A 23,806-nucleotide genomic window follows, 5' to 3' on the forward strand; every position below is an offset into this window, starting at 1 on the left:
TTCCCCTTTTGGAAAAGACTTTGTTAAAACTGAATCTTGTTTCCTCCCCAGGAACTAAATTTCACCATAAGCCAACTAGCTTACAGCTAAGGCATCTAAAACTTAGTCATTCACATCACATATAGAATGTTGTCAAACATAACTAAGTACAACGTCTACTGTGCCCCCTTATAGCCTATCCTGGCAGCAATATCTTCAATCACACTGAATGCAAAATGTACAGTGCTCACTTTATATTTTTATTACAAATATTTACACTGTAAAAAACAAAATAAATAGTATTTTTCAAATCACCTAATACAAGTACTGTAGTGCAATCTCTTTATCATGAAAGTTGAACTTACAAATGTAGAATTATGTACAAAAAATAACTGCATTCAAAAATAAAACAATGTAAAACTTAAGAGCCTACAAGTCCACTCAGTCCTATTTCTTGTTCAGCCAATCACTCAAACAAGTTTGTTTACATTTGCAGGAGATAATGCTGCCCACTTCTTGTTCACAATGTCACCTGAAAGTGAAAACAGGTGTACTCATGGCACTAAAGATTCATATGTCCCTTCATGCTTTAACCCCCATTCCAGAGGACATGCGCCCATGCTGATGATGAGTTCTGCTTGATAACAATCCAAAGCAGTGAGGACTGACGAATGTTCATTTTCATCATCTGAGTCAGATGCCACCAGCAGAAGGTTGATTTTCTTTTTTGGTGGTTCGGGTTCTGCAGTCTCCACATTGGAGTGTTGCTCTTTTAAGACTTCTGAAAGCATGCTCCATACCTCATCCCTCTCAGATTTTGGAAGGCACTTCAGATTTTTAAACCTTGGGTCGAGTGCAGTAGCTATCTTTAGAAATCTCACATTGGTACTTTCTTTGTGTTTTGTCAAATCTGCAGTGAAAGTGTTCTTAAGATGAACAACATGTGCTGAGTCATCTGTGAATACTGTAACATGAGATATATGGCAGAATGCGGGTAAAATAGAGCCGGAGACATACAATTCTCCCCAAAATTTAATTAACACATTATTTTTTAATGAGCATCATCTTCATGGAAGCATGTTTTTGAGTGCAATTATGTAACAAAAAAAATCTACATTTGTAAGTTGCACTTTCACGATAAAGAGATTGCACTACAGCACTTGTATGAAGTGAATTGAAAAATACTGTTTCTTTTGTTTATCTTTTTTACAGTGCAAATATTTGTACTAAAAATAATAATATATATTGAGTACTGTACACTTCATATTCTGTGTTGTAATTGAAATCAATATATTTGAAAATGAAGAAAAACATCCAAAATATTTAATAAATTTCAATTGGTATTCTATTGTTTAACAGTGCAATTAATCACGATTTTTTTTTAGTTAATCATGCGAGTTATTGTAATTAATCAACATCCCTAGTTTTAATGTAATCTGCTAAATTTCCTAATAGGGGAGTGGGGGGAAGCCATGTGTGGCACTCTATGGACCCTCAACTTAGGTCCTCAGAAAGCTTTGGCCCTTCAGATCCACAGGACAGACCTTTACCACTTGAGTTAAGGGAGTAACTGATACCAATAGCAGGCTTTTATCCTCTACGTGGACCAGTCTTCAGGCACGGGAAGGACATTGCCAGTGGTTTTGTCAGATATTTACTGACAGCAAAAGAATGTAGAAAATGAAGACTCCTGGGTAAGATTCCAGGGCTGTAGCAGGGCCAGCTCCAGGCACCAGCTTACCAAGCAGGTGCTTGGGGCGGCCACACCAGAGAGGGGCGGCATGTCCGGCTCTTCGGCGGCAATTCGGCAGTGGGTCCCTCACTCCCGCTCGGAGCGAAGGACCTCCTGCCAAAGTGCCGCAGATCGCGATTGCATCTTTTTTGTTTGTTTGTTTTTTGTTTTGCGAGGGGTGGGGGTGGCTGCTTGGGGCGGCAAAAACCCTGGAGCCGGCCCTGGTCTGTAGGACAATGTACTCCAGAGTTATAGGCTTTTCTGCCCCCAGCTTCTAGCCTGTCTCTGTTCCCCTCTGCTCCTATCCACTCACCCTCCCCTCCAACACACACCAGGCTCCTCTTCTGCTCCTGTCCCCCTTTTCCCATGTTTCCTCCAAGCCTCTGGTGCCTGTAACCCCATCGCCCACTGCCATCATTCCTCCCCTCCCTCACCCTTCTGCATTCCAGTGTGGCTGCATCCTACTCCTCTGTGCTGAATGCCAGAAGGGGAGCACTGAGAACACAGGACAGTCTCTTTGCTCTCAATTCTGGCACCCGATACCACAACAGCCAGGAGGAAAATTGCAGGGGAAATCTTTCCTGGCCTGGAGCATGATTTGTTGTTCTGTGGAGGTGGCACATGTCCAGCCTGATTAGTACATAGGTGCTGTGGGGAATGGAGCATGCTTAGTGCAGATGCAATCTTTGGAGAACTGAGTTATCAAAGCCTCTCAAATCTCTACTGCGCATTTGCTAAATGAGATTTTTTTTCAGAGGCTCATAACTTGGCCAAATTGGGGTGAATTTTCATAAGGATAGCAAAAGGCATACTTTTACCTCCAGGTCAGCCTCCCCTCCTCCCAGCAGGACAGCAGCATGCAATTTAGTGGAAATTAGGAGTCAGTAAATATCCAAATACATATTGGGCAGTAAATTTCAGATCTCCAGCATGTGCCATTTAAAAAAAATAGATATTTGACATGCAATATATTTGATTTATTAATATAGGGCAGAATTATATCCATTCAATTGCATTTGCTTTCGGTCACACCATTCTATTTTAGTTTTGGATGATTAAGCACTTCTGCAGTAACAAAACCATTTAGCAGACTCATTATCTTATTTAACAGAAGACAAGGGTTTTTGAATATGAACATCCTCTTTAACACTAAGAATTCTGGTCCACGCGGGAACAGTAACCCCATCTGAAAAATATAGCACAATCATGTTTCTCTTTATGTTATATGCATTTTGCACAAAAGTTTCTCTAAACTGCCAACTGAATCCAGTGCTGCCAACTCTCAAGTAAGGAATTTTGGCCCTTGGAGTGATGCAAGAAGCTTCCATCCTCACATAAATTTCAGTCTTACCTGGCAAAAACTCCCTCTTATTGGCTGGCTTCTCCACTTCCCCACCACCCGGCAAAAAGCAATCAATAGGGCTATTACAGGAAGCAGGGCGAGTTCTTCTCCCATGTTTCAGGAGCCAGAGAAGTTTTCAGGTAGCGAAGGAGGAAGAGGGAACAGCCCCCATCATTTTCACGGGAGGAGAGGGAAGGGGGGAGCAGAGCTGCCCTGAGTAGCTGGATTCTTTCTTCTTCCTCCTCCCTTTCTATGAAAAAGAGTCTGCTCCTCTCTGTTCTTCCCCCTCCATATCTGCAACACCAGATCTGGCAAGGGGAAGAATGGGTGGAAAAATGTCTAGAGCTGCCTTCCTCTTCAGGCCTGGGATGGAGAAGAGGACCTCATGGCAGCTGCCCCCACAGAACTGCTAGAGGGAACTGCAGGACGAGCAGAAGTGTGTGCACTGAGGGGCAGGAGACAGATGTGATGCAGGGGAAGGGGGAAGGGCAAGCTGATGAGGGGGTTGGAAGTTCATAGTGAATTGCTGGGCTGGAGAAAGGGCAGAGGTAGGGTTGAAGGGTATAGAATTAATTAAAATGTTTAACTTTGGGGAAAAGCAGGAAGCTCCACACCATCATCAGCCAGCAAGAGCCCCAGGAGCAAGAGCCAGAATCACTTATTCTATAAATTTGGGAAAGTTGGCAAAACTGCAACTGCCCCACACATACTGGAGATAGGCAGGGGGAGTTCAAAAATCAAGAGGCAGAACAAGCACCCCCCTCCCCTCTCTCTCTCAATCTCTCTCTCATTTATATATAATTACATGATTTTTGGACCAATCTCTAGATCTTGGGGGGTAACTGACTCATCATTTCTTAAGTTTGGGGGATGGCACCATTGCATAATAATACTTTGCATTTATTATGTAGTCTCTTCTTGCGAGGAATTCCACAAACATGAATTAAGCCTGAGAAACCTGTGAAGTAGATAGGCATGATTATTCTTATTTTATACATGACCAATTTGACAAACAGAGGAAATTAAGAACTAAATTTTCAATACTGTCAGCTACTGCTGAGCATCTCCTACTACCATGTGAGCAGCATGGTCCAATATTTCCAGAATTCAGGCCCAGGTTTCTCAAGTTGGGCACTGAAAATGAAGACACACAGTTCATGAATGCTTTTGAAAATGTGAGCCCAAGGTCACACAGGAAAGCTGGGAATAGAACCCTGGTCTTCACATTTCCAGATCGAAAATCATAAACTGTTAATAATCAGAAAAAAGGCAAAAATAATCTAAATTATTAGATGAACTAATTCAAAGTATTACCACAAACTACCCACTACCCCCCAGTTATTATTTACTCCACTTAATGGATGCCTACATATGTGTCATTATTATTCATGGGTATATAAGTGACTTAGAATATGTAAGTTTTTTATGTAGAAAGATGTGTATAGAGAGATGAACTGGTTTGCATAAAATACGCCTGAAGGAGAACAGTATCACTTTGGATGGTTTTTGTTTTTTTTCTTTTCAGATCAGGGCTGGAATATGTATATTTATTATAATTTCATATGTTGTGAGTAGTATCTGCTAAAGCTCATCTCTCCTTGAAATAGTTTTGAAATTACCTGATTCAGTCTGTGATTTGCTCCATTTCTTATTTTACTTCTGTTTTGTTTGCGTACATCTTAGCTGCATATGATGATGTATTTTCAGTGGGTATTGCTGGGGTTTTAAAAGGTGCTGGTCCCTATTGTTTTGGACAGTGTAAGTGGTAGCTCTTGAAATACAGGTTTTTATCACAATGTATAATGAAGTTTTTCTGTGTAGTGTTCTGTGTGACCAGACATTTTAGAACTGAGGAAAATCCCATTAAAATGTGTGTGCTGTGACCTAGCGTCCTACAGCTTCCCCAGCAGCAGTGAGGAGGGGTGTTTGAGTTAATTTTGAAAGTGATAATTGGTGTGAGAATAAACATCTGATTACATTCTATATTTTTCCATTACAGCTAGTTGTTGGCACTATCGTACTAGCTAAAAACAAACACAGAAACTCCCAGAATTGCTGTACTTACACCTCTACCCCGATATAACGTGACCCAATATAAAACGAATTCAAATATAACGCGGTAAAGCAGCGCTCTGGGGGGGTGGGGCTGCGTACTCCAGCGGATCAAAGCAAGTTCAATATAACACGGTTTCACCTATAACACGGTATGATTTTTTTGGCACCTTAGAGACTAACAAATTTATTAGAGCATAAGCTTTCGTGGACTACAGCCCACTTCTTCGGATGCATATAGAATGGAACATATATTGAGGAGATATATATACACACATACAGAGAGCATAAACAGGTGGGAGTTGTCTTACCAACTCTGAGAGGCCAATTAATTAAGAGAAAAAAACTTTTGAAGTGACAATCAAGCTAGCCCAGTACAGACAGTTTGATAAGAAGTGTGAGAATACTTACAAGGGGAGATAGATTCAATGTTTGTAATGGCTCAGCCATTCCCAGTCCTTATTCAAACCGGAGTTGATTGTGTCTAGTTTGCATATCAATTCTAGCTCAGCAGTCTCTCGTTGGAGTCTGTTTTTGAAGTTTTTCTGTTGTAATATAGCCACCCGCAGGTCTGTCACTGAATGACCAGACAGGTTAAAGTGTTCTCCCACTGGTTTTTGAGTATTTTGATTCCTGATGACACAGTCTCTCAGCATAGGGAATGGCTGAGCCATTACAAACATTGAATCTATCTCCCCTTGTAAGTATTCTCACACTTCTTATCAAACTGTCTGTACTGGGCTAGCTTGATTATCGCTTCAAAAGTTTTTTTTCTCTTAATTAATTGGCCTCTCAGAGTTGGTAAGACAACTCCCACCTGTTTATGCTCTCTGTATGTGTGTATATATATCTCCTCAATATATGTTCCATTCTATATGCATCCGAAGAAGTGGGCTGTAGTCCACGAAAGCTTATGCTCTAATAAATTTGTTAGTCTCTAAGGTGCCACAAGTACTCCTGTTCTTCTTTTTGCGAATACAGACTAACACGGCTGCTACTCTGAAACCTATGATTTTTTTGGCTCCCGAGAACAGCGTTATATCGGGGTAGAGGTGTATCTCAGATATATTAGAAAATAGAGACATGATACTAGCACTAATGCTAGATCTCTAATTACATTCTTTAAATGTTTTATCTTTACTGATTTATAATTGAGTTCACTAAGCTGGCTTTTTTTTTTCTTTTCTTTTTTTTTCAATAAGGACATTTCTAAAGTCCAGTTCCCACTATGACTTAAAACCTGCAGGGAAATATATTGTACTAGTGTTCAGTTAGAGTAAGTGCTATGTTTTAAAACTGTTTTTGAATTATATGGAAAGTGAGACTGTACCTGCCATTGGTACTTCATGGATGCTTTGTTACTCAGTATAGTGTGCATAGGGTTATTTCCAGCAAAAATCTCAATGCCAGCAATAATAACCTCCTACCATTGGAGGGAGCCATCAGCACTAGTTCAAAAAAACCCACTTCTGTAATAGAAAATAACTGCTTCACCATTCATAATACCTGAATACTATACTGAAATTATAAAGGACAATTGTCTCTCTCTCTCTCTGTCTACTTGTTAATAAAGAAGACACAATCATCTATTGTATTCCTTCCTTCCTATACAGTCAAAATTAGATATCAGAATATGAAATAATGTAGGTTAGCCTGAATGTAAGTAATGCTTCAGAGGCTTATTTTGAAGTTGTATAAAATGCAAAATGAAGCTGTTGGTTATGCCTTTTGCTAAAGAGCTGCCGCACATTTATCTGAGTACATTTTAATAAAGGATTAAAATAACACACATAGTACAGTTAGCAGTAAACACTACAGGTCAAATTCTATCCTTGTTTATTCTTATGCAACCCCATCACTATGTTTCAAAGGAATAAAAGAAAACTATATGGAAAAAAACTTATTTTTACAGGACAACCCCAAGTGTGTGTGTGGGAGAGGGGATTGTGGGACAAAATGATACGCTAACCTATGTATTATTCTTTGCATGGTTATTGCTGAAATATGGGACAAAGTGAATCCTATATTGTGTTGATAAAAGGTGTTAGAAATTAGGCATCAATAAGCGATGTCCATTCAAGCAAAAGAAGGGGAAGTGACCTTAACTGTATCAATACAACTGAAGGTCCACTGTGTTTACACTCTTCTTTATAAACGTGTTTCTTAGCTCTTGGTCACGTAGTTGAATTTCACCTTCAGTTGACTAGCACTGAGTTAATGAACCATGAAGAACACCAGAGGGTATATGCTAAAGTAAGGAGAAGAACAACAAGGATTTTGCTCTAAATAAAATTAACTTGATGAATGTTGGAGGAGTGTTACTTTTCCTTTCTGGTTGTAACTAACTGATCTCAGAGTCTAGAGCTGCTTATTGTTATTTAGATTTTATAACTCAATATAAATGATTATTACTGATGCAGCAGCTTTCACCTTGAAAGTGCTTTCCAAAGTTCCAAATATTTTGGGCTGGATTCTGACTTGGACTATATTCCCAAACAGGGAAATAAGAAGAAATAAAACCTCTTCTGAGTGGGCCACTTGGGCCTTTAGTCAGGACACATGGGAGTGAGCATTTTCTATACACCAGTTTACTCCTCCCACAACACATGGATGGGATAAGCTTGCATAATGGGCCGATGACTGGGGTGTGGTAGTACTTTACCAGCTTAAGTTTTGTCTGGCTGCCCATGTCCCCACGGGGCCATGTGATGGGGAGTTCACGTCACAAAAGCCATGAAGGGGTTAAGGTGGCTCAAAAGGTGCCAATTAACCTTATAGGCTGACACCTGGGGGAGAGTCAGGCTTGACTGATAAATTACTAATGAAGGCCAGCTGAGGGAAAAGCTGGGCAGTTTGCCGTGTAAGGAGGCTGCAGCTAGAGAATCTATAGTTTGCTCTCTGGGTACAGAGATGTGAGTAAGAGGAAGCTTGGGGAAAGTAAAAAGCCCTGGATCCTGTCCCAGATAGAAGGGGTTTACCCAGAATCACTGTGGGGGGAGTCAGGGGAAGAGTGAGAAGATGCCTAGGGAAGGAGCAGTGAGGTTTGAGACTGCGTAGACCTTGGCTGCTGACTATATACTCTGGGCTGGAACCCAGAGTAGTTGGCAGGCTTGGGTTCCCCTGTTGGCTGCTGGGAACAGGCATAGGGCTGGTGAAGGTGGTATCTGGACAGTTGGTCCAGTGATACTTTGATACCCTGAAAGGGGAATACTACATAGTGATAGGTTTCAGAGTAGCAGCCGTGTTAGTCTGTATCCGCAAAAAGAAGAACAGGAGTACTTGTGGCACCTTAGGCCTTGTCTACACTACGAGAGTAGTTCGATTTTACTTGCATCGAATTTTTGTAATCGATATTGCAAAGTCGAACGTGTGTGTCCACACTAAGGACAGTAATTCGACTTTGTGCGTCCACACTAACGGTGATAGCGTCGACATTCGAAGCGGTGCACTGTGGTCAGCTATCCCACAGTTCCCGCAGTCCCCTCTGCCCATTGGAATTCTGGGTGTAGCCGGCAATGCCTTCTGGGTAACAAAATGAGTCGAGGGTGCTTTTGGGAAACTGTCGTCATCCGTCCATCACTCCCGCCCTCCCTCCCTGAAAGCGCCGGCGGGAAAACAGTTCGCGCGCTTTTCCAGTCATTGACAGCGCGGACGCCACTGTACTCCGAGCATGGAGCCCGCTGCGACCATCGCTGCAGTTGTGGCCGCTCTCAACGTCTCGCAGCTTATCATAAAGGTTTCCCTGAGGCAGATGCAGAAAAGTCAGGCAAGGAGGCTACGGCACCGCGGTGATGTCCTGAAGTCTGAGAGTAGCACAGACCTGTCAGAAAGCAGGCGACCCAGCGCCGAGGACATCACAGTGGCAATGGGTCATGTTGATGCCGTGGAACGGCGATTCTGGGCACGGGAGACAAGCACTGAGTGGTGGGACCGCATAGTGCTGCAGGTCTGGGATGAATCCCAGTGGCTGCGAAACTTTCGCATGCGGAAGGGAACTTTCCTGGAACTTTGTGAGTTGCTGTCCCCTGCCCTGAAGCGCAGTGACACCCGGTTGCGAGCTGCACTGAGTGTACAGAAGCGAGTGGCCATAGCCCTGTGGAAGCTTGCAATGCCAGACAGCTACCGGTCAGTCGCGAACCAGTTTGGGGTGGGCAAATCTACCGTGGGGGTTGTTGTGATGCAAGTAGCGAAGGCAATCGTTGATGTACTGCTGCCAAAGGTAGTGACCCTGGGAAACGTGGAGGCGATCATAGATGGCTTCGCAGCGATGGGATTCCCAAACTGCGGTGGGGCCATAGATGGAACTCACATCCCTATCCTGGCACCGGACCACCAGGCCACCCAGTACATTAACCGAAAGGGATACTTTTCCATGGTGCTGCAAGCACTGGTGGACCACAGGGGACGTTTTACCAACATCTACGTGGGATGGCCGGGCAAGGTTCATGACGCTCGTGTTTTCAGGAACTCTGGTCTGTTTAGACGGCTGCAACAAGGTATTTACTTCCCGGACCACAAAATAACTGTTGGGGATGTGGAGATGCCTATAGTCATCCTCGGGGACCCAGCCTACCCGCTAATGCCCTGGCTCATGAAGCCCTATACTGGCGCCCTGGACACTGAAAAAGAACTCTTCAACTACCGGCTGAGCAAGTGCAGAATGGTGGTGGAGTGTGCTTTTGGCCGTCTCAAGGGGAGATGGAGAAGCTTACTGACTCGCTGTGATCTCAGCGAAACCAATATCCCCATTGTTATAGCAGCTTGCTGTGTGCTCCACAATCTCTGTGAGAGCAAGGGGGAGACCTTTATGGCGGGGTGGGAGGTTGAGGAAAATAGCCTGGCTGGTGATTACTCACAGCCAGACAGCCGGGCGATTAGAAGAGACCAGCGGGAAGCGCTGTGCATCCGGGAGGCTTTGAAAGCAAAGTTCCTGAGTGAGCAGGGTAACCTGTGATTTTATAGTTTGTGTACTGAGAAGCTAAACCTGCCCCCGTTTCTTTACCCAGGTAATGTTGACTATCCTATCCAGTTACATACCCCCTTCACCCCCCCTCCAACACACGTGTCGAAATAAAAATAGTTCTACTTTGTTAAAGCACACCGTTTTCTTTAATACTGTTTTAGCGGGAATTTTTTAAAACTGGGACGCAGACTGTGGTGCGGGGCGGGTCTAGTGTTGTGATGCGAATGCAGCTTCTAAACTCAAGGATTGACAGGCTCCGCTGCGGTGGGATGCTTGTTTCAACGGAGCCTGTCACCCCTCCTGATCGGGACTGTGTGTATGGGAGGTCTATTTGACTTTGTGGCAGGGGGAGGACGGTTACAGATCCCATGCTGTGTGGCTCTGTGATCCTGTCTAAGGACCGGCGCTTAAGATCTGTAACTGCCCTCCCCCGCCACAAAGTCACAGAGCAACCCACCCCCCCCAACATTACATCAAAACAACCTCCCAGACTAACCGGGGCAACTAGTCACTGCATCACTGCACTGTGTATGTGCCCTGCTGCTGTGCCTGCCCCCGACTATGTACCCTGCCAAAGGAGACTGTCCTGTCCAATTTCCAACCCCCTTTCCCCTCCTCCTCCAAAAGAACATGACTGAAACAGTAGTTAACAGAAACGAATTTTTTATTATCAACTACACATGGCATTGGGAGGTGAAACTTGGACGTGGGCTTGTGTCAGGCGGGAAGGAAAGAACTTTTCAAATTTTGGGAAATGAGAGCCTTCTGCTACTAGAGCTCTCTGCAGGGGTGGAGTGAGAGTTAGCAGGGACTCTGCCGCCTCTCCTTCTTTGCACTTTGGGTGAGGTGGGTATGGGACTTGGTGGCGGGGGAGGGCGGTTAGAGATGGACTGCAGCGGGGCTCTGTCCTCCTGCCTCCGTTCCTGCAGAACATCCACAAGGCGCCGGAGCGTGTCCGTTTGCTCCCTCAGTAGTCCAAGCAGCGTTTGAGTCGCCTGCTGGTCTTCCTGCCGCCACCTCTCCTCCCGATCCATGTTGGCTTGGTGCATTCGGGTCAAGTTCTCCCGCCACTGGGTCTGCTGTGCTGCCTGGGCTTGGGAAGAGGCCATAAGCTCAGAGAACATGTCCTCCCGTGTCCTCTTCTTCCTACGCCTAATCCGCGCTAGCCTCTGGGAGTGTGATTCCAGGCTAGGTTGTGAGACAGTCGCAGACGGGGCTGTGGAAATGGGAAAAAGGGAGTGAATTCCTCTGAAAGATAAATGTAGTTGTGAACAAAGAACATAGTCTTTCTCTGTGAACAAGACCATGCACAGCACCTTTCACATGCGCACTCAGCACAAGGTCGAATTCTCGGCCTTCGCATTCTGTGCCTGGGGTCTTGAACAGCACATTTGAGAAGCGAGGCAGCACAACGGAATTTCTGTTGCAGGCAGACATGGTAAGCCGTACACTTGTGGCAGTTTAAAACTTTTATATTACCACTGGCCTCATTTCACATTTAAATCAATGTCAGTCCCTGCTGCCAGCAATCCGGCAAGCGGGAACTCTGCCCCTGTCCCACCCCCTCGCGGCTGTCCCCGGGAATGATCCCTTTCGGCTGCCCCTCTCCCGCCTCCACCGCGTGGCTGCAAACAAGCGGTGACAGTTCTGTAAAGGAACGGGAAAGCAGTCCCAACACTAACATTCCCCTACCTAATTAAAAGCAGGTCACCATGGCCGACATCACCCTGATGAGGATCTCCGAGAGCGACAAAGAGAGAATGCTCCGGGAAAGCCTCCAAAGACCAGGGCCGTATGCCGCCCTGCTGTGCAGAGCAATGATCCCCGAGTACCTGATAATCTCGTGGCGCGGCAACGTGTCGTACTTCGGAGGACCCAATAAGGCCGCTCTCCCCAAGAACCTCATGCAACGGCTTTCAAGTTACCTCCAGGAGAGCTTCATCGAGATGTCCCAGGAGGATTACTGCTCTATCCCCGCACATATAGACCGCATTTTACTGTAGCTGCAGTAGCAGGGAATACACAGTAGAGCGGCTTGTGCAGGACAATCACTGAAAACCGGACATTGCTAGATTTCTTTTCAAAACTTGCACTGCCCCTTACTAAACCGTTAAGCGCCTAGGGCACACTAATCATGAACAACCCATTCTTTTAATTGTTAATATTCCTGTTTTGTTAAAAATAAATGTTTAGATGTTTACAACACTTACTGGCTGATCCTTCACCAGATTCTGTGTCCGGGGTAATGGCTGGGGACGCTTCGTAGGGGATCTCTGTAAGGGTGATGAAGAGATCCTGGCTGTCGGGGAAATCAGCGTTGTGAGAGCTGCCAACTGCCTCGCCCTCCTCATCTCCTTCCTCATCTTCCCCGTCCCCTAACATGTCTGAGGAACCGGCCGTGGACAGTATCCCATCCTCAGAGTCCACGGTCACTGGTGGGGTAGTGGTGGCGGCAGCACCGAGGATGGAATGCAGTGCCTCGTAGAAACGGGATGTCTGGGGATGGGATCCGGAGCGTCCGTTTGCCTCTTTGGTCTTCTGGTAGCCTTGTCTCAGCTCCTTGATTTTCACGCGGCACTGCGTTGCATCCCGGCTGTATCCTCTCTCTGCCATGTCTTTAGAGATCTTCTCGTAGATCTTTGCATTCCTTCTTTTGGATCGCAGCTCGGAAAGCACGGACTCATCGCCCCACACAGCGATGAGATCCAAGACTTCACGATCAGTCCATGCTGGGGCTCTCTTTCTATTCCCAGACTGCACGGCCATCACTGCTGGAGAGCTCTGCATTGTTGCCAGTGCTGCTGTGCTCGCCACGATGTCCAGACAGGAAATGAGATTCAAACTGGCCAGACAGGAAAAGGAATTCAAATTCAAATTTTCCCGGGGCTTTTCCTGTGTGGCTGGTCAGAGCATCCGAGCTCGCACTGCTGTCCAGAGCGTCAACAGAGTGGTGCACTGTGGGATAGCTCCCGGAGCTATTAGCGTCGATTTCCATCCACACCTAGCCTAATTCGACATGGCCATGTCGAATTTAGCGCTACTCCCCTCGTCGGGGAGGAGTACAGAAGTCGAATTAAAGAGACCTCTATGTCGAACTAAATAGCATCGCAGTGTGGACGGGTGCAGGGTTAATTCGATTTAACGGCGCTAACTTCGACATAAACGCCTAGTGTAGACCAGGCCTTAGAGACTAACAAATTTATTAGAGCATAAGCTTTCGTGGACTACAGCCCACTTCTTCGGATGCATATAGAATGGAACATATATTGAGGAGATATATATACACACATACCTATCATAGGACCTAATCACATCAGCCATACCATCAGGGGCTCGTTCACCTGCACATCTACCAATGTGATATATGCCATCATGTGCCAGCAATGCCCCTCTGCCATGTACATTGGCCAAACCGGACACTCTCTACGCAAAAGAATTAATGGACACAAATCTGACATCAGGAATCAAAATACTCAAAAACCAGTGGGAGAACACTTTAACCTGTCTGGTCATTCAGTGACAGACCTGCGGGTGGCTATATTACAACAGAAAAACTTCAAAAACAGACTCCAACGAGAGACTGCTGAGCTAGAATTGATATGCAAACTAGACACAATCAACTCCGGTTTGAATAAGGACTGGGAATGGCTGAGCCATTACAAACATTGAATCTATCTCCCCTTGTAAGTATTCTCACACTTCTTATCAAACTGTCTGTACTGGGCTAGCTTGATTATCGCTTCAAAAGTTTTTTTTCTCTTAATTAATTGGCCTCTCAGAGTTGGTAAGACAACTCCCACCTGTTTATGCTCTCTGTATGTGTGTATATATATCTCCTCAATATATGTTCCATTCTATATGCATCCGAAGAAGTGGGCTGTAGTCCACGAAAGCTTATGCTCTAATAAATGTGTTAGTCTCTAAGGTGCCACAAGTACTCCTGTTCTTCTTTTTACATAGTGATGTTGCTGGAGGGCAGAGTCCCAAACAGTGAACATCCCAAGTCCTGAGGAGGGACTGCAGGGCAAGCAAGCAATGGAAGGGGGTAATAAACCGGATGAGAGCTGATCCCCAGACCCAGCCATGAGTGGACTCCCCTAGCAGTAAGTGAAGTCTGTTACAGGCCATTATAGCAGTCAGAGATAATTGAGGCATAGGAATGTCCTACCTATGTTCCCTTTGCCCTGGGAAAGCTCCCTGTGCTGAGGGTCAGGAGCATTGATGACATAGGAACCACTAAAGCAGCTCTACCCCACCATGTAGATTCCCCTACATAGGGGAAATGAGCAGAAGGCTGAAAAAGTAGAGTAAGTTTTACTGCTCATCAAGGGTGGCAAAATAGGGCTCTTTATAGTTCTGTTAAATTTCATGTCAGGGCATGTAAATTGTGTAATTTGGGAGCTATTGACTGCTTAAAGTATTAACAAATTGCTAGGTCAACATTTGATATCAGTGATTACTAGGTAAGAGCATGAACAGCTCAGTCCTTTAAACCATCTTGTTTAAATGTTAACTAAGGCTCAAATGACCATGTTCAAACTGAAATCAAGATTTCTATTATCCTAAAAACAATGAGCACAAGGCAATATTATATATTTTTTCTTTTTTTAAATCAGTTTTTCTCTCCTTATTGAATCCCTCCATTACCTCTTACTACTTTATTGCATCAAAGTCCACGTAAAAAACAGACTCCAAATCATAACTGAACACGAGTGCTAAAGTCATTACTTTGAGGGTTTTATTAATTTTGCCATTTTCATACTTCACTGTTTTAATCCTAGTTAGAAAGATTTCACTGTGGAGTATAAATCTATATGAAAAGAAAGCAGCTGTCACTTTCTGTTGGAATGTTTGCTGACCTAGGAATTGAATTTCCAGGTAGTTGGCATCAGTACAGTGTGTGGTTAGGGTCAGTTGCTCTAAATTTGATACCTTCTTTGTTTGGGGTTTTAATGGTCAAAGGTATTAAATACATATCTCCTTTTATCTATACATTAAGGCTATCTGGTATTCTAAGTTGTTTAGTGCTACACTGTTAGATTATCAGCATAAAAGCACTAAGTTGAGTGCATAGCTTTCAGGTGGAACACATCCCTGAATGTAGACTGCCTCTGCTCTTGATGTGATACAATATGACAGGCCACAAGTACAGTCAAAACAAGTCTAAGAATAAGAGCGTATAAAATGCTATTTTTCTCCTAGAAAATCAACATCCTGATTCTTCCCAGAGTTTCTAGATTTGGAATGCAGACTAACACATCTGTGTAGATAAATCCCTGTAAAATGCAAAACGTTTAAACAAGCATCACATTTTTACTGGATAGCACCTCTTTTTTCATTTTAAAAAGCTGTCAATTGTATAAACAAATGCTATTTTCCGATGTGAATGCGCCATTGATAATTTGATACCAAACACTTAAGGGTTTAAAAACTAATTATGACAGTCTATCCCACAACTTTTTTGTAACCCCTCAGTGAAAATACCTGAAGAGAATGAGCATGTTGTTGAAGCTGGCCTGTATTCTACAGTTTTGCAGCTACATAGGCAGAAGTTCCATTGCTGTCAGTGGGATTTTATAGAAATCCCCTCTGCAATTGAATACTGGCCTTAATTTGATGAAATGCAACCCATGAAAGCAGAACTACTGTTTTACAACACTTTGCCCTAAAGGGAGAAACAGGAGAAGCAGCTTGTGCACTGTAACTGCTTTGTGAATACAGCTACAGAAGTGCAGACCCTAAGAGAGTCACACGCTGCCTTACTATGCTCACGACCACTTCACATTGCTGTGCTACCTCGTGAGACCACCTGGAAACACAACCAAAGTGTGCTAGCTGATACTGAACCAATATGCCAATGCAGTGTTGTGTTGTGCCATTCTGTCATCTGAAATGTAAAACAGATTATATTTCATCTTTGTAATATTGCCAGGGCAGTTTTTATGACTACAGAACATTTAATCCCAGTGTCTTTTACAAATGGAAGTTGTTTATGTAAAATTCCGGAGGTTTTTTAATTAACTTTCCCTATCCTAAATTGTTCATGGATGCTAGGAAATATAAAGATTATTTTATTTCACCCAAGTGGCTGCCCTGCAGTGGTAGGTGAAATGTTTCCTACGCTGATAAAGTTTGTCAAAATGTTGGCATCCTTCTGGAAGAAAGATGTTCTACTAATGTACAATCAATATACATTTATATTTATGCAAGAAACTTTACAGAACATTCAAAGTATTGGAGTAAAATGATTTAACTCATTTGCATTTAATCACTTTCTGCGATATTGAAAGGTACTTTAAAACCATTTTTCATTAAATCGTGATGCTTGCTTTTTTTTTGTAAGCAACAATACAAATTGCCAATATATGCAATGTTAGTAAGCCACTGACCAATTTCCATAACACTGCTCTACAGCCAAAATGCTTCTGAAATAAATGTAGTCAAACTTTACTAATTCTGGGTCACTGAGAACGAAAACGATGCTTAAAATTGTTGATTGGCTCTAGTTTTCAAGATATGCTATTGGGTCAGTATATATGACCCTTGACTTGGGAATGGCGGAGGATAAGTAAGTTATAAAGGGAAGGGATCTCAATTTAAACCAGAAATGACTAAAATACATCTTTGACAGGATCTATGAATAAATCTATGACTGGGTTTGGACAGTACTTGCTTTTTAGGCAAAACAATGAATGATGCAATCTGAAGCTGGTATTGCGTCATACATGATATGAATTGCATCATGTTATTCCTAGAAGTCATGGATCATACAATCATAACGAAGCTTACATCACTCTACTGAACAAATTGCCCCATATCAGCTCTAGAAATCATACAGTGTCGTGCTCTCTTATTTGTCAGTGTTTGATTTTGCAAAGGGACACATTTCTGTTTAGCCAAAGTGAGCAGAGATGCCTCGTACTTGTGTGAACAGTGCAGATAACTTCTGCTATGTTTGTGGTGAAGTGACTTTGCATCACAAAAGCACAGTATAACCACTATGGTTAAGAAAGCCTATCACCTTTATTTTGGCTGCAAAACTGGAGATCAGGACAAGAGGTGGGCCCCACACATATGCTGCAACACTTGTGCAACAAATCTTCACCGGTGGTTGAACAGGAAAAGGAAATCTATGCCTTTTGCAGTGCCAATGATTTGGAGAGAGCCAACAGATCATACCAGCAATTGTTACTTCTGCATGGTGCCTCCAGTTGGGAAAGGTGTGTCAAAGAAGAAAAAGTGGACTGTGCATTATCCAAACATTCCATCAGCTATACGCCCATTACCCCACGGAGAAAGACTGCCGGTTCCTGATGCAGCAGAATCATTCTCACTTGAGTCAGATGAGGAAGAGGATGAAACTTCTGGCCCTGAACCATCAATGTCACAGGACCCATATTTTCTCCCATCCTCCTCCTCTGAACCACACCTCATAACACAAGGTGAACTGAATGACCTTGTCAGGGATTTGGAACTACCCAAGAGTAAGGCAGAGCTGTTGGGCTCCAGACTACAGCAGTGGAATCTCCTGGCAGGTGATGTTAGGGTTTCCATGTTCCGTGACCGTCAAAAGGATCTTGTCCCATTCTTCTTCATGGAAGGTGATCTTGTAGCCTGCAACAACTTCGATGGTGTCATGGCAGCCCTCAACATCGTTCACGATCCAGATGAGTGGAGACTGTTCATTGATTCATCCAAGATGAGTCTTAAAGCTGTTTTACTGCATAATGGCAATGTTTTGCCATCAATTCCAGTTGGTCATGCAGTCCATATGAAGGAAACCTGTGACAACATGAAACAACTTTTGAGGTGCATAAACTATGACCAACATCTGTGGCAGCTTTGTGGCGATTTGAAGGTTGTTGCTCTCTTGCTTGGTCTGCAGACTGGATACACAAAGTACTGGTGTTTTCTCTGCGAATTGGATAGTCGTGCAAGAGATTCCCACTACATCAAGAAAGATTGGCCACTCCGACAGTCATTGGAGCCTGGGAGGAAAAGTGTTCAGCATCCACCACTTGTTGAATCAAGGAAGATTTTGTTACCACCCTTACACATCAAGCTGGGTCTGATGAAGAACTTTGTCAAGACCATTGACAAAACACAAGCAGCTTTCAAGTACCTCCGTGGAAAATTTCCAAGGTTAAGTGAAGCTAAGATAAAAGAAGGTGTCCTCAGATTCTTGAACTTCTTCGAGATGATGCATTTGACCATGCACTGTGTGGCAAGGAAAAGACGGCATGGAAAGCCTTCCAGTTAGTGGCAATAAATTTTCTCAGAAACAGCAAGGCAGACAACTACAGGTTGTTGGTGGAAAACCTCCTCAAGGCATACAAAAGCCTTGGTTGCAACATGTCACTAAAGATACATTTTTTGCACTCTCATCTAGATTTTTTTCCACCGAACTGCGGAGCAGTGAGCGACGAGTACGGCGAGCGATTTCACCTGGACATTGCAACAATGGAGAAACGCTATCAGGGCAAATGGAGCCCATCAATGCTTGCAGACTATTGCTGGACAGTGACAAGAGATGCTCCATTTAATGAATACAAGAGACAAGCCAAGAAGCACCGAGTAGACACTGAATAGGACTAAACTATGTACATAATAGTTTTTTGCCTTTTGTTTCATAATACATTTTATTTATATAACACTGTTGCTGATTTTTAAAGTGTTACATAAACAGGATAGGTGAAATATTATCATGTAAAGCAACCATAAACACATGAAAAGACCTAGGTTTACAATTTATGATTAAAACTCTACTGTCTACACAATATACATAGACATAAAATGTAAAAACTTAAATATCTTAGAAACAGTAGCCAATCAGTTGTTTTAATTGTCATATTTGAATTCAGCACATCAAAATACATAATAAATAGCACATTTTATCTCTGAAGCAGACGACTTCTCAAAAATTGTAGATCAGTGTAATCTATCCTTTGAATATTATGACAACACATCGTGGTTACATGAAGGCATAGAAGCTTTGGGCAAATGGTTTCTTCAATAATTTAAGGATTTCTCAAATTACTATTCCATATGCTGCCTCTGAGTGTAGAAATTAAGAAAGTTAATGAAAACATGGTTCGTTTATAATGGTATTTCTCTGAGTGAAATCTCTCCTTTGAATCAATTCATTCACAGCAAAAAGATAAATGTAATTATGGTATTTTTGTCAAGTTATTACTTCTCCCCAAGATTTATTTAATTTTAATTATGTAATATGCTTAAATACAATAATTGAGTTTTAATGAAAATCCTGTCCAAGAAAAGGCTTCAAGGGATATTTTGAAATTCTAATACCACCTATAAATACAGCATGCTTGCCATGTAGCTTTTAGCAAGAGAAACTATTATGCTACTGCTCATTTTCTTTACATAAAACTTTGCATTTGAGTGATTTACACTATTTGTATTGTAAGTACTGCCCTATTCTGCTTCTAAAAAAAAGTCATTGGTTTACTATATTTAACTTAAGACAACTCAAATTGAATTTCTTTTGGTACTGCTTATTGTGTCCCACACCTGAAGTTAGAATCTTTTTTAATGGGTATCACAGTTGTTTCCTATGGAATAGGACAATTTTTTAGCTAGCATGTAAACAGCAAGAGAAAATGAACACTGAAGAAAAACTACAGTATGTGAGTGGGTGGGTGGGGAGTTATTTAAAGGTTAGGTTCTCAGATGCCATGGCAATAGGAGTGGTACAAGAGCCCAGACAGAATAGAATAATGAATGGAATTTTCTATTAAACAAGGTGATGGGGAGGAAACCTGTGGTGTGCCCTAACTAGGATCCTCATAGTTAGAGATCCTGTTTTTTTCCCCCCAGAGGACTCAAGTCACTACACCACTACAGAGCTTAGGCAACATGAAACAGCTCATGCTCAGCACCACCCTAAATTGGAACATGAACAGCAAGCATTACATTGGCAATTCTACCTGGCAATTCCACCTGTCACTGTTGGTGGGGGAGCATGAACTGTGGGCTCCCTGTGCCTGGAAGTCTGGTGGCCTTGTCTGAATTCTGCCTTACCAGGTACAGATTGTGACTTTAAAACCATGCAAACCTTTAACTTTTTTTTTTTTTTTTTTAAATCTCAAAACCTTAAGGGCTTGTCTTCACTACCAGGATAAGTCTACCTAAGATACGTTACTGCAGCTACTCTGCATCGATGGGAGACATTCTCTGGTCGACTTACCTTGCTCTTTTCAGGCCTGGTCTACACTAGGGGGGGATTGATCTAAGTTATGCAATTTCAGCTACGTGAATAATGTAGCTGAAGTCGACATACTTAGATCGACTTACCGTGGTGTTTTCACTGTGGTGAGTCGACTGCTGCTTCTCCCCAGTTGACTCCACCTGCGCCTTTCGCAGCGGTGGAGTACAGGAGTCGACGGGAGAGTGCTCGGGGATTGATTTATTGCGTCTAGACTAGATGTGATAAATTGACCCCCGCTGGATCGATCGCTGCCCACCAATCCGGTGGATAGTGTAGACATACCCTCAGAGAGCTGGAGTACTGGGGTCAAACAGAGCACTCTGCCATCGATTTAATGGGTCTTCACTAGACCTGCTAAATCAAATCCTGCTACACTGATTGCAGCAAAATTGATCTTCCCGCGGTGGAGACCAGCCCCAAGTGATCCTCTCTGAGCATGATGCAGAGTTGAGAAAAATACAGAGGCACAAGAGTCCCAAAAACTATAGAAGGGAGAGTGAAAACAACATGCATGACACAATCCTTTTCAGTTCCATGATTTTAGGCTAATTGTTCCTTCCTCCTTCCACCTGAGTCAATAAAATATTATTGTGGTGGGCTCCATGGATTCTGGCAGTATAGCTTGGGAGCAGTCAATGTACAGACATGTTCTCCTCCAAGCCCAGTGAACTTCCAAGTAGAAATCCATATAGGAGTTAACGTTGCTTCTTGGCTGGGGCTCTGTAAGCTTGAGGCTTTAAGATCACATGACTACCATCATCATGTGGCTTTCCTTTGAGAAATTCTCCTCTCTGACTACCAGAGTTTGACTGCAGTTCTTAAACAGCTGTTAATGCTGAAGGTCTAGAGCAGTGTTTCCCAAACTTGGGACGCCGCTTGTGTAGGGAAAGTCCCTGACGGACCAAGCCAGTTTGTTTACCTGTCCCGTCCGCAGGTCCAGCCGATCACGGCTCCCACTGGCCGCAGTTCACTGCTCCAGGCCAATGGGAGCTGCTGGAAGCGGCATGGGCCGAGGGATGTACTGCCCGCCGCTTCCCACAGCTCCCACTGGCCTGGAGCAGGGAGCCGCGATCGGCCGAACCTGCGAACGCGGCAGGTAAACAAACTGGCCTGGCCCGCCAGGGGCTTTCCCTTCACAAGCAGCGTCCCAAGTTTGGGAAACACTGGTCTAGAGAATTTGAGGTTAAGGCATTTGGTCACTTGCATACTCTGTATATTTAATGGCTATATAGTATCTTATTTATGTACATGACAGTAAATGTCTTGATTACCAGAGCTTAAATCTGACAACTGCAGTGCAGAACAAGCAGGATACAAAAATTGCTGTTCTCCTTGATGGTCTGCCAACTCCCTGAGTGGGTGCCCCTGTAGTTCTGGTGGATCCTGGCTGCTACTCCTAGGGTGACCAGATGTTCCGATTTTATAGGGACAGTCCCGATATTTGGGTCTTTGTTTTATGTACCCCCCACCTCCTGTCCCAATTTTTCACACTTGCTGTCTGGACACCCTAACTACTCCTCTTGGATGGAGTGGAGGGTTTTGGTCAGTTTGTTGGTCGCTGGGGCTAGCTGATGTTAGCTATCTGGTTACTGCTCATAAGCCCTTGTGGTGGTGAGGGCAAATGAATGATGACTGCCCAGAGTCACTGTACCCATAGCTCTTAGTGTATGGCTACAGGTGAGTTGGGAACATGATGCTCTGGTATTAGAGTACTCCTGCATAGGTCTTGTTTCGAGTCCTGGAGAACTAACCATAGTCAACGGGCCAGATTTACAAAGTAATTAAATCCTAGTTGGATTTTTCAACCACCCCTTAGTGAATTAGGCACCTAACATGATTAAGAGCTTTTGTAAATCTCACTAGGCACCTATCTGCATCTTTAGGCACCTTAACATCTTTGTAAATCTGGCTCAATTTGCTTATAGCCACCTAAACCATAGACCTGAAGACTAGAGTGTTTCCTCAGCTCCACATATGACTAGAATGAAGCTCCTGTTAAGAGCTGAAGAAAACCCGAGTGAAAAGAGAAACCCCTGTTCCCAGCAGAGAGGGAGCAGACCTGGTCTCCCCTCTTGTGTGCTCCTTCTAATATGGGTCCTGTTGTGGGGAGAGTTTTAGGAATAGGGGGAACCATCCAACCATCCATCACCAGATCCATGCTGGCGAGCTGTGGCACAGAACACTGTTCATGTGGTGGGTGAAAATTGGTCTGAGACTCAGGATCAGTCGGGGGGGAGACAAGAATGGGGAAGGAATAACAAGCTAGTGAAATTAGAAGGAGAAAGGAAGAAGTATAGAGTGAGGATGGCACATGTAGTGGGAGAAGGGGAGGGAGAAGGCCTTGAATGGAAAATAATCCAAACTTTGTTAGGCTTGACTAAAACTAACCTTCAAAGTTTAGGCAGTTTGATCAGCTAAGATGCCAATCCTGCACCCATTGAAGTACATAGTGATGCTTCCATTGCCTTCAGTAATATAGTGCTGCCCCATAGTACCATAGTTCATTTTTATTTTGTATATCTTCCATTCAGTGGATTCACTGCAGTTATCAGATGAACACAGAGGAGATCATGTTATTGCAAACTCTTGTTCAGTTTTAATGGAGCAGTGTTTTTATCAACATAAATAGGAGAGACATAAAAATACATTAGTGTCAGGATAATTAGTAAATAGGTCATGCTCTTTATTCACATGAAATATGAAAAGGCAAAAAATTACTGCTTGGGTGGGTAAATATTGGAGATTTCACTGTTTATGTCCAAATTTGGTTTCCATTGGGGTAAAATTAAGCTTATCCATCACAAACATACGTTTTGTGCTTGCCTACCATTTTATTTCAGCGGGAAACAGACAATGCAAGAATTGCTAATCAGAAAACACCTAATTTCAAACCAGTTACAGTAAATACGTTGGGTGCAGGTTTTGAAGCACAATGAAAGCAAAGTGTAGAACATTAACATATTCCTTGAAGCTCAGTCCAAGAGAGCCACCTCTACATATGAGTCCCTTTCTGATAAGAGTACAGGGAAGGTTGTTTTAACATTTTAAAATCCTTTCCTTAGAATAAGAGTTTAAACAGGATGACTTGCCAATTAATCACAATTCAATGGTTAATTACTTCCCACCCCATACTTAGCTTGGGGAGTAATGTCTCCTAAATTGACACCAAACTGTGGACTCAAATATCTGATATAGAATCACATACATATGTCTCAGAAAAAAAATTAGGGCAAATGAGGTAAAACTAGGGGAAGTCAGTTTCTATATGTTGGTAAATAAAACTATAAATGTGTTACTTTGTTTCAGTCCCTTCACAAAATGTCACTGACCCATATTTATCCATTGTGATTGTGCTGAAGTTAATGGAATTAAAATCACTGTAGTCTGGTATTTTGGCTATTCTTATCACTAGTCTGGTCCAGAAACTCGCAGATGCCTCTTTGAGCCTACTGAAAGGTAGACCATTTGGAGTAGAGGACAGTCAGCACCACACAGGAACCACCCAACATA

General features: G+C 43.3%; 1 protein-coding gene across 1 annotated transcript; it reads right to left on the reverse strand.

Moving 5' to 3' along the window:
* Positions 1-10,714: 10,714 nt before the first annotated feature.
* On the reverse strand, positions 10,715-13,336 carry LOC135983637 (uncharacterized). Its single transcript, XM_065596387.1, has 2 exons — positions 12,279-13,336; positions 10,715-11,284 (listed from the first exon to the last, which is right to left on the reverse strand). Exons 1-2 carry the CDS (start codon positions 12,853-12,855, stop codon positions 10,809-10,811), a joined length of 1,053 nt encoding a protein of 350 aa, XP_065452459.1. The 5' UTR covers positions 12,856-13,336; the 3' UTR covers positions 10,715-10,808.
* Between the last annotated feature and the right edge of the window lie 10,470 nt (positions 13,337-23,806).

The sequence above is a fragment of the Chrysemys picta genome, chromosome 5, assembly GCF_011386835.1.
Source record: "Chrysemys picta bellii isolate R12L10 chromosome 5, ASM1138683v2, whole genome shotgun sequence".
Taxonomy (NCBI): domain Eukaryota; kingdom Metazoa; phylum Chordata; order Testudines; family Emydidae; genus Chrysemys; species Chrysemys picta.

Excerpts from the sequence above, each read along its gene's own strand:
- LOC135983637 (XM_065596387.1), bottom strand. The coding sequence starts at position 12,855 with ATGCAGAGCTCTCCAGCAGTGATGGCCGTGCAGTCTGGGAATAGAAAG. Across the intron at positions 11,285-12,278 it reads ATCTGGTGAAGGATCAGCCA|CCCCGTCTGCGACTGTCTCA; the intron begins GTAAGTGTTGTA and ends CCATTTCCACAG.